General features: G+C 41.0%; 1 protein-coding gene across 1 annotated transcript; it reads left to right on the top strand.

Moving 5' to 3' along the window:
- The first annotated feature begins 450 nt into the window (after nt 1-450).
- On the top strand, nt 451-2,461 carry LOC143845728 (chalcone synthase 1-like). Its single transcript, XM_077354138.1, has 2 exons — nt 451-873; nt 1,241-2,461. The coding sequence occupies exons 1-2, from the start codon at nt 690-692 to the stop codon at nt 2,254-2,256; spliced, it is 1,200 nt and encodes a 399-aa protein (XP_077210253.1). The 5' UTR covers nt 451-689; the 3' UTR covers nt 2,257-2,461.
- The last annotated feature ends 9,160 nt before the right edge of the window (nt 2,462-11,621 follow it).

The raw sequence follows: 11,621 nt of genomic DNA, 5'->3' as shown, positions 1-11,621 counted from the left end.
GGGGAATCCCCTCCCCAAACGGGGCGGGGCGGGGCGGATCCCCGCTTTTTCGGGTGAAATTGCCAGCCCTAAAATTCAATGAATAGCAAAACACTGCGCCTTGTGGCTCAATCATTAAATTCAACCGACAATTCCAATGAAAAAAATTAATCAAAATTCAAAAAGTTCAGATCAGTTCCAGAAACACAAATGAGGTTCCAAAACCAACGATCAGTGTTAAGAAGAAGAACCATAGAAAGAAAAAAATCTCTTGAAACATAACCTCCAACGACTTCATTGAACATACTCTCAACAAAGGAGACATGGGGTAAACATGGGCACACAGAAATATAAGTGGAGGCCACTTTTTTAATGAAATTATTTTCGGAGATGGCCCACCAGATCAATGGAGTGTTCACAAAGCAGATTTGCCATATTTTACAGTAATATAATTCAAATATCTGTATAGAACAGATCCCAAGTGAGAGATTTTTTCTTAATTCTTGATACAATTTGCTGTTGTTTGAGGAATATAATAACAAGATTCAACAGCTTGGAAATAGTACCTCCCGTACACATTGGCAGTCCTCTTTGTGAGGGAGGTGAAACGCCAAAGTTTTGATATTGGCAGCCCTCTCTTTATTTTAAACTTCAGAGACTAGTTATAAAAGGACTTGCAGGGGAGCTTTGAAGGATCGTCCACTACCACCATGAGCTCGGAGGCAAATGCACCCCCATGTGTAGTGACTCGATCATTTGGCCGAGCATGTGTACTCGCAATTGGGACCGCAACTCCGCCCATGGTGGTGGAGCAGGACACATACCCTGATTACTACTTCAAGATGACTGTGAGCGAGCACATGGTAGATCTAAAGGATAAGTTCAAGAGAATGTGTGAGTAGACTTTGAGTTTGGGAGACAATTTTTTTTCGCCCATTATGAGCCCCCATTTTTTATGTCAAATCAAGTTAACAGGGGGGCGCATAGACCTACAGGGGGTGAAAAAATATTCTCCCTTGAGTTTTTATCTCTTAGTTTCATCTAAATTCCCAGATCATTGATATTGCCACTCCCACTTTTTAAGTTTTTTTTTTTTTTTTTTCCCCTATTTTCCTTTATTTGAGTAATTAACTTGGTCTACATCCCTTTCCAGTTGACTTGCTTTCAAGATCAAAGAGTCACGAGTCAACTCACTGAGTTGCATGTTTATAATAAAGGAGCCGAGTCTTTCCGAGTTTAACAACACACATTTTACTTGCAGGTGAGAGATCAATGATAAAGAAACGTCATCTATGCTTGACGGAGGAGATAATGAAGGCGAACCCCAACATTTGCGCTTATAGTGCACCCTCACTCAATGTGCGCCAAGACCTGATGGACACAGAGGTGCCCAAACTAGGCCATGAAGCAGCCATCAAGGCCATCGAAGAGTGGGGCCGACCAAAGACCGACATTACCCATCTCATATTTTGTAACAGTGGTGGGGCCTCCATGCCCGGTGCAGATTACGAGTTGGTCAAGTTGTTAGGCCTCTCCCCATCTACAAACCGGTTCATGCTCTACCAACTAGGTTGTTATGCTGGGGGCACAGTTCTTCGGCTTGCTAAGGATATAGCTGAAAATAATCGCGGGGCCCGAATTCTCGTAGTTTGCTCAGAGATCACCGGCATTGGATTCCGTGGCCCGAGTGAAACTCACGTGGATAACCTTGTGGGCCATGCAATTTTCGGTGATGGGGCTGCGGCGGTGATCGTGGGGGTGGACCCACTTGTCATGGTGGAGTGTGCTTTGTTTGAGCTAGTTAAGGCCTCACAAAAGTTGTTACATGGGACTGAAGGTGACATAGAGGGTCACCTAAGGGAGGATGGGCTTGTGTTTAGCCTGCAACCGGAGATCCCCACACATATTGCTACAAATGTAGGAAAGGTATTGGCCGACGCGTTCGAGCCGTTCGGAATTTCTGATTGGAACTCATTGTTTTGGGTGGTGCACCCTGGAGGGCGAGCGATCCTCGACGGGATGGAGACGGAATTGGGATTGAGGCCAGATAAGTTGAGTAGTGCAAGGAAGGTGTTAAAAGAGTATGGGAACACGTTGAGCGCTTCCGTCCTCTTCGTGATGGATGCAATGCGGAAGAGATCGGTTCGGGAAGGACTCGACACAGTGGGGGAAGGACTCGAGTGGGGTGTGCTCTTTGGGTTCGGACCAGGGCTCAAGGCTGAGACCATCGTCCTTCGATGCGCCCCCAAGCTCAAAGTCCTGAAAAAAAATGCATGATATGTGTGATGTGTTTTGGGTTGTTATGCTCCTCTTGGGTTGTGGAGGTCTCTTGCCACTGGCAGTGTTGTTGCTTGGTCTTGTTGTTTTGGCCATTTTGGTTCTCTGTCTCTTTGTTGTTGATCCCTCTGCATGTAGAGCGTTTGCTTTTCAAGCTTCATGTGTATCTCTTCAATTTTAATAATGCATCACTTCCAATTGCAAAATTGTCAAATCAATCCTTCCAAAAAATGTTAGCAAAAAATAAATAAACAATTTATGAATGCAGCCATCGATTTCATTATGCAAATTGTAGTAAAAAGGTAAAATCTATGAATTACTTACATGGACCCAATCCGTAAATCTCTAAAAACAAGTCCAATTTAAACTATATATATATATATATATATATATATATATATATATATATATATATATATATGCTACTATAAGCCGGAGGAAAAGAAGTGAATTTTTTTATTTTTTTTGAAAATTATATGAGAATTACACATCACTTTTTTTGACTTTTTTTAACAAATGCACCCATTCAACTCACATATTTTCAATCCTACCCCCTCCTTTATGCTTTTAACAAAGGCACCCATTAAAGCCATATAATTTCAATCTTACCCCCCTCCCTTATGGTTTTTTAATAAAAATCTATAGGGTGATCTTAACCATCCGATTTAAGAAGAATTATGAAAACATCTATAGATTGGAGGGCTAGGATCAGCCTATGGAAATGATTTTTGGGGCACAACCTATTTATGCTGTGTTCCATCACATGGACGGTTTGGATCAACCTATGACGTGGTCCGTATAGTTCTTTGTCGGCCCGTGCATCGCACGAGTTTTTTACTAGTATCTAATACAATAAGCTGGGATGAAAAGAGGAGAGTTTTTTCCATTTTTTGAAAATCACGTGAGAATTACACGTCATATTTTTTTGACTTTTTTGAACAAATGCACCCATTCAACTCATATAATTTCAATCATACCCCCCTCACCCCCCCTCGCCCCCTTATGCTTTTAACAAAGGCACCCATTAAATCATATAATTTCAATCCTACCCCCTCCTTTATGCTTTTAACAAAGGCACCCATTAAAGCCATATAATTTCGATCTTACCCCCCTCCTTTATGGTTTTTTAATTAAAAAACTATAGGGTGATCTTGACCATCCGATTTAAGATAAGAAGAATTATGGAAACATCTATAGATTGGAGGGCTAGGATCGGCCTATGGAAATGATTTCTGGGGCACAACCTATTTATGTTGTGTTCCATCACATGGACGGTTTGGATCAACCTATGACGTGGTCCGTACAGTTCTTTGTCGGCCCGTGCATCGCACGGGTTTTTTTACTAGTACTACTATAAGCTGGGAGGAAAAGAAGTGAATTTTTTGATTTTTTTGAAAATTATATGAGAATTACACATCACTTTTTTTAATAAATGCACCCATCCAACTCACATATTTTCAATCCTACCCCCTCCTTTATGCTTTTAACAAAGGCACCTATTAAAGCCATATAATTTCAATCTTACCCCCCTCCTTTATGGTTTTTTAATAAAAAATCTATAGGGTGATCTTAACCATCCGATTTAAGAGGAATTATGGAAACATCTATAGATTGGAGGGCTAGGATCAGCCTATGGAAATGATTTTTGGGGCACAACCTATTTATGTTGTGTTCCATCACATGGACGGTTTGGATCAACCTATGACGTGGTCTGTACAGTTCTTTGTCGGCCCGTGCATCACACGGGTTTTTTACTAGTATATATATATATATATATATATATATATATATATATATATATATATAACAGAAGAGAAAAGAAGAGATTTTTTTTTTTTGAAAATTCTATGAGAATTACATATCACTTTTTTTGACTTTTTTTAACAAATGCACCCATTCAACTCATATATTTTCAATCTTACGCCCTCATTTATGCTTTTTAACAAAGGCACCCATTAAAGCCACATAATTTCAATCTTACCTCCATCCTTTATGGTTTTTTAATAAAAAATCTATAGGGTGATCTTAACCATCCGATTTAAAAGGAATTATGAAACCTCTATAGATTGGAGGGCTAGGATCAGCCTATGGAAATGATTTTTGGGGCACACCTATTTATGTTGTGTTCCATCACATGGACGGTTTGGATCAACCTATGACGTGGTCTGTACAGTTCTTTGTCGGCCCGTGCATCGCATGGGGTTTTTTACTAGTATATATATATATAAAAGGAAACTAGCATTCCAGCTGGCCAAGATTTGCTAGGGACTCGCAGAAAGGCATTTTGCAGCTGACTGTTGCATGAGAGCATTCACCTCAGATGAATTAAATTAATAAGACAAAATCTGCTGAAAAGTGAGCCTGTGTGGCTGCTCTCTCATGCAACAGCTAACGGTGGAAAATGCGTTTGTGGGAAAGCCCCTAGCAAATCCCTTCATGGTCCATGTTATGCGTGGGCCTTCTCCCATAAAAAATGAGATGTAAGACAGTGGGACTCACCCTAGTGCATGAGTGGAGATGGTGGGACCCATCCCATCAAAACATGAGATAGTAGGTCCCACCACTCATGGGTGCAAAATTGTGGGCCCCATCATATGCATGGGTTTGGGTATAGATGGTGGGCCTTCACATATCAAAATCTGAGGTGCAAAATGCTGGGTTCCACTCATGATATGCATGAGTGTGAAATGAAAGGCTCCACTCACGTTATGCATGTGTTGTAAAATGATAGCCCTACCCGTGTTATGTATAAGGTGTATAGAAATTAGGGTTGCAACTCGAGCCGGGTTTTACCCGACCCGCATTGACCCGACCCGAAAATAGCCTGGGTTGGGTTAAGGTTTCATGGGTTTCGGGTCGAGCCGGGTTGAGCATTTAAAAGCCCGCATGAATCTCGGGTCGAGCCGGGTTTGAAGGGGCCCGACCCGACCCGACCCGACCCGAGTTACATAAGTTATAGTATGTACATTTTTTTCTATTGTTAGTTAAAAGTTAAAAGTGAAAACCCACGCACCCACTGTTATTGTATGTGAGTGTAATTTCTACTTCTATGAGTTGAGTTGATTCAAGTGTTTGATTCAGCATTGTTTGATTGTAATTACAACATTGTTTGATTACATCATTGTTTGATTCAAGTGTAATGTGAGTGTAATTACATCATTGTTTGATTCAAGTGTAATATGAGTGTAATTTCTGCTTCTATGAGTTGAGTTGCCTTGCCAAACAAGAATTTTCCTTAAACAATTGCGTCAACGTGAAAAAACCCAACCCGACCCAAGATTTATCATGGGTAGGGCCGGGTTTGGGAATCGTGGGTTTTCTGAAAAAAAAACCCGACCCAAGATATTTCTCGGGTAGGGTTGGGTTCTCCAAAACCCGACCCGAGTTGCAGCCCTAATAGAAATTTACAACACAAAAGATTCTAGTAAAAATTTTGATGGAAAAGCCTCTCAGATGAATTAAATGAATAAGACAAAATCTGCTGAAAGGTACGCCTTCGCATCATGCAACAGCCAGATGTGAAATGACATTGTATTTGCACGACCATGTTTTGATGACGACTTGTAGACACCCCATTTTGACCTGACCCCCAATTTCCCAAATCGAATAAATTCCCGAGATCGAATAAAATTCCGATTCCCAAATATCCCGAAACTCGAGTCTTAAAGTCAACCTCAGAATCCCCCAGAAGCCAAGTTTCAAATTCCGAAATCTGCAAAGGACCAAACCCAAATGCGAAGAAACCCCAAAGTTTTGCTGACTCACAATGTTCCCTAATTGGTACAAATTTTCCCAGGGTGGTTGACATCTCCGAGAGTATTTCTGCAATTTTTCAGAGAAATCGGAAAAGAGATGGAAGAAAAGGTGGACTGGGTTGGTGCGATTATCAAAACATAATTGTGCCAATATCATTCCAAAAGATGAGAAGGATGGTACACTTTCCCCCCATTTTCTTACCTGGCATTGTCCTCGCTGAGCCCAACGATAGGCTATGACGATCGCGAGACTTGTCCGATCTTTAGCGGATTAGGATCACTGAGCTCGATTTCCTTAGAATCGCTCCCTGAGTCTATCGTATGTCCCATTTTCTTTTTCCTGGCATTTTGGGTTTGCGCATACCGTCTATTTTCTGATTCCTTTCTTCCCTCACATCTTTTAGTTTATTGTGTGTTCGTCTTTAGTTCCTTGTGTGTTTACTTTCAGCTTGCTTATTCCTCGTGCGTTTAGTTTCACATGCTTAGCTGTAGATATTTACTGCTTTTCTGTTTATCATATCTGCTATTACTTGCTTAGCGGTAACTGTGCATGCAGATGTTATTGCTTTCCTAGATGTGATGGGTTAGGAGTAGATGCGGTGAGTTAGGATTTGGATGTTTATTTTCTTTTGCCCATCCCCGAGTCATGCATGCTTAGATAGACGTTTCTTCGGGGGTGCTCGTTCCCATTTCACATGATTTTAGCCCAAAACTCTTCAAAATTAATTAAAAATGGCATAAGAGACCAGGTGCTTGCACTTGGGCGAATTTGGGGCGCTTAATACCTTCCCCATTCGTCATCAGGCACGGACTTTTGTATCTCTGGTTATCCGTTGCAACAGAGTATTTCATGGGATCCAGGGCCTACTTCCTTGGATGGCGACTCTTCTTTGTTATAGGTACATCTTGGTTCCGGGCTGGTCCTTGAATCGAGAGGTATCTCATTTATATCGCCACCCATCCTGTGAGTGGCATCATTTCGAGAGTTCATTGGTAGAGCTCTCCTTCACATTGTGGAGATCTTAGAGGATCGACGTGGGACCTCGTGTCCCTCGCTCATCGTCCTCGGGATCGGGGTCCACACGACTCATTATCAATTCTTTTTTTAATGGGCTGCTGAGAGCTTTTTGGAAAGGGAAGTGATATTTCCACCCCTTCTGACTACTTGGTACACGCAGCAGCAATACGTGGCAATCAGAACCATTGAATCATTCTGACGTGAAGTACATCAGCCTCTTTGCAGTCACTGAAACACTACTGCTGGGTGTCCCAAGTAATCACAAGGGGCATATATATCTTCCCTATTGGAAATTTTAATTGCTAATTTTGACTGCTATTTAAATAAGATAACATAATAAGGAAAATACAAGGTGAGTGGTCTTTTCTAGGGCTTTCCCGCGGGTCCCTCTCGCTTTTGTGTAGGGCACCCTTGGTCTCCCCAATATCAGAAGCAAGATTAACGTGGGCGGCTCTCACCTTTCCTAGTAATGGCTGCTTTTGGTCTTTTCTAGAGCTTTCGCATATTGTTTTTTAGTCTAAAAGAACTGGCCTCCTCTTGTATGGTCCCTACTTTTATATACATTTGCCGGTTTGGTCTGGGCTGTTAACTTTCCGGGTTACAAAAAGGGAAATGATAAATTCACCCCTTTTCTTTACATGGGACAGCCAACTCTAGCGTACGTGGCAATTAGGGCCGTTGAGTCCTTCTCCCGTGAAGTAAATTAGCACATCTGCAGTCATAGATACACTAGAGTTTGCTGTCCCAAGTAGAAAAAAGGGGCAAATGTATCACTTCCGTAAAAATATAAGATAAGAAAGTATAAGATGAGTAGGCCTTATTATCAAGGGTTTTGTTAACGGGCACGCGTTAAGATGCATTGGAAATGATTTTTTACAATCACTTTACACATTGTTTGATAAAAATACTCATATTGTGTGGATTTTTTTTGATGGGTTTATTATCAAAAGATGTGTAAAATATCATTTCCAATGTCGTAAGGGCACTCGTTAACAAAACCCTATAATCAAAGCATGGAAGATCAAGATCAAAACATGGTAGTGCTAATATCAGAAGCATGTACAAAATTTAATGAACCCATCATTTATTTTGGCACAGAAAAATATAAAATTCAATGAATAACAAAACACTGCGTTTTTGTGGCTCAATCATTAAATTCAACCGACAATTCAAAAAGTTCAGATCAGTCCCAGAAACACAAATGAGGTTGCAAAACCAATGATCAGTATCCAGAAGAAGATCAATAGAAAGAAAGAAAAAAAAGAGAAATGAAACTAAAACATGAGAATTTATGGTGGCCAACCGTCAAACAACAAGGGCAGAGAGAAAAAAACAACTCCCCCCCCCCCCCCCCCCACTTTGATTTTTGATGTCAAAGTCCTTTTTTTGACTTTCCCCTTGATCTTTGATCAAGGGAGCTGATATTTTCTCTCTCCGCTGTTTATATGTAAAGGGCCGCCACCGTATAATTTCTCCTAAATCACACCTAACCCAAAATTCTAACGCCAAAAAAAAATGCCAATAAATTATAAGATAATGTTAAAAATTAAAACCATAATCATCTCTAATAACCCAAAACAAACCAAAACTTCAGAAGTTAAAAAACCCAAGTAGTTGACTAATTATCCCCTGAATCAAAGAAATAAACCCAAATTTGAATTCACATCACAGACATTATTATAATTCCCATGGGCAAAAACCTTTCATTTACATCAACCATATATAATACAGCTCAGATCAACAAATCAGCAATTAACAAGGCGGATTCATAAAAGAAAAGTGAAAAAAGAGAGGAATTCTATCTAGGAATCTTAATCTACCCCCCAGAGACTTAGTAGGGAAGCCAAGATAGTAGAGCAGACATGGCGGGTACGCTGATACGCACTGTTTGTATACATGGCAGTCTGTCGAACGATGGTTTCTAAACTCTCTATGAAGAGATTTAAGCTCCTTACAGGCGGGATGTAGACTGTTAATGGAGCCACGGAAAAGGCTACGGCAAAGAAGAGATGCAACATCTGGTCACTGGAGAGAGAGAGAGAGAGAGAGAGAGAGAGCGAGAGATCTGTTTTGTTCCCTTTTGTTTTGAAGCTATTATAATATGCAAAAATCAAACAACATTAATTGCACTTTGGGGGCTCCCTTTCATCCCATTTTTGCAATGAGACCCTGAGTTTTAGCATTCCTCCATATTTAGGGATGCAACTCGGGTCGGGTTGGATGGGTTGAGGCCAACCCTAACCCAACCCGAGATAGCATTCTCACAACCAGAACCCAACCGAACCCGAATCTCGGGTTGAGATGGTCAACCCAACCCAACCCAACTCAAAATTTCTCAACCCTAATCCAACACATCTAACCCGAAATCAGGGCGGGTTGAATCGGGTTCACCTTGTGCCAAAACAGGAAAATACAGTAACCCAAAGAAAATCAAGATAAAATTAGAGGAAGCAAGGCAACCGGGTGGTCATGGCCTCAACACTAACCCAACCTGAATTTAAATCAAGTTGGCTTTTAGCAACCCTAACCCAATCCAACCCAACCCAACCTGAGCCAAAATTGGGGTAAACCGGTCGGGTTCGACTCAAGTTGCACCCGTCTCTCTATATTAGACTAACATTCTTGGCCCATGCTCTGAATACATGTAAAGAATTGGGACACACCCTATCAAAACATGAGGTGTAAAATGGTGGGCCCCACCGTACACATGGGCTCAGTTGGAAATCATGGGACCTACCCTATTTTAAAACATGAGGTACAAGTGGCCCCACCTGATGGATGGGTTTGAGTTGAGTTGGTGGGACTCACCCTATCAAAACATCTAAGGGCCTGTTTGGATACCTCCCATTTTGTATTTGGATTCGGAATTGAGTTTTGAATACAAATTGAATAGATCCGGCAGCTCATGTAGATGGAGACATAGAGGGAAGGGGGTACTTTCTAGTGGAGGGGAGAGGTTGATGAGCAAAGAGGGTGAAGGAAACTGCTAGATCTGTGAATTTCCAATTTCTTATTTCCACAGCAAATTTAGAAATCTGAATTTTTTTCACTGTTAGCTGCTGAATTAGAAATCCAAGAATTTGATCCGATCCAAATTACAATGCAAAAAGGGCTGCAAATGTGAGAAATCCAAATCAAATTCTTCTCGGCATCCAAACGGGCCCTAAGTGAGTGTTACAAGTATTTTGGTCGATTTTTTTACAAGGTAATTAGTTTTTTGTCTTTTCATATATAAAGCCATTTTTGGTCCCTCTCCTTTGGTGCGTGGGATGGTCCCTGTTGCTGGTCTATTGCTCATAAAGTACACCTTACCCCTATCTTGATATGTAAGCTGAGATTAAGCCTCCAACCTGAAGGTGATGACCCAGAGCAGAATCTCTAAGATGCTTATTTACAAATGACGTGAAGAAACGAGGAGAGAATCACCATTAGGGCCCGTTTGGATGCCGATAAGATTTGGATTTGGATTTCTCACATTTTCAGCCCTTTTTGCATTGTAATTTGGATCGGATCAAATTCTTGGATTTCTAATTCAGCAGATGACAGTGAAAAAAATCAGATTTCTAAGTTTGCTGTGGAAATAAGAAATTGAAAATCCACGGATCTGGGAGTTTCCTTCACCCTCTTTGCTCCTCAACCTCTCCCCTCCACTAGGAAGTACCCCCTTCCCTCTCTGTCTCACTCTACATGAGCTGCTGGATCTATTCAATTTGTATCCAAAACTCAATTCCAAATCCAAATACAAAATGGAAGGTATCCAAATGGGCCCTTACATCATTCTAGAACTTTCATTTCCTTGTTTACCGTCATTCATCATGAACTGATAATTCTGAATAATATTTATATATTTCAGTGTTTTAACAGAAGCATATCCATCCTAACATTGTCCAAATGCTAATTTTCATATCAATACTAAACTGTCCAAATGCTAATTTGTGCTTGGTCAGTGAGCTAGGATTTAACCTCCAACCCGAAGGTGGTTATGGCGAATGTTATTAGGGTCATTACCTGTTAGAATATGTGGGATCCAACGGTTAGATTGGGTTAAGATCTGGTTGGATTGGGTTAAGATCTCACAGTTGGATCATCTTGGAGGTAGATTGGGTAAGTTGGCTAAATGAGGAGACTAGATAAATTAGGCGAGTGGATAAGAAGAGACAAGCAAGAAAGATTAGGAAAGTAGATTTAATTAGGATTCCTTCCCTTCCATAATTATCTTGATTTCCCTTCTATGCTTATCATGTAAGTGCTTTATATAAGCACCCTTTGATTATTGTAATAGCATCTAAGAATTAGTGAAATTTCTGAAGTTTATCATGGTATCAAAGCGGGACGATCCGACCCGTCCTTGACCACAGTTTTCGCAGTTCCGATTTCCGGCGGACGGATAACTCGGCCGTCCGCCAGGCCAACATAGCTCTCCAATTTATCCGCTGCAAAAACAGCCCCTGCAAATCTAAATCCCAACTCTTAGAATTCGCTTCCTTTGTGTTTGCCTCATTTTCATCTCTACCTTCCCATGTTCCATCCATGGGTTTTCATCCATGCCTTCACTGCACTCGCAGCCATCTCCCCTTAGGTTCATTTGATCA

Source organism: Tasmannia lanceolata, unplaced genomic scaffold (genome assembly GCF_043159265.1).
Source record: "Tasmannia lanceolata isolate RefF3 unplaced genomic scaffold, GAP_Taslan_0.1 ptg000015l, whole genome shotgun sequence".
Taxonomy (NCBI): Eukaryota; Viridiplantae; Streptophyta; class Magnoliopsida; order Canellales; family Winteraceae; genus Tasmannia; species Tasmannia lanceolata.
The sequence above is the reverse complement of the archived record's forward strand: the minus strand, read 5'-3'. Positions and strand labels throughout refer to the sequence as shown.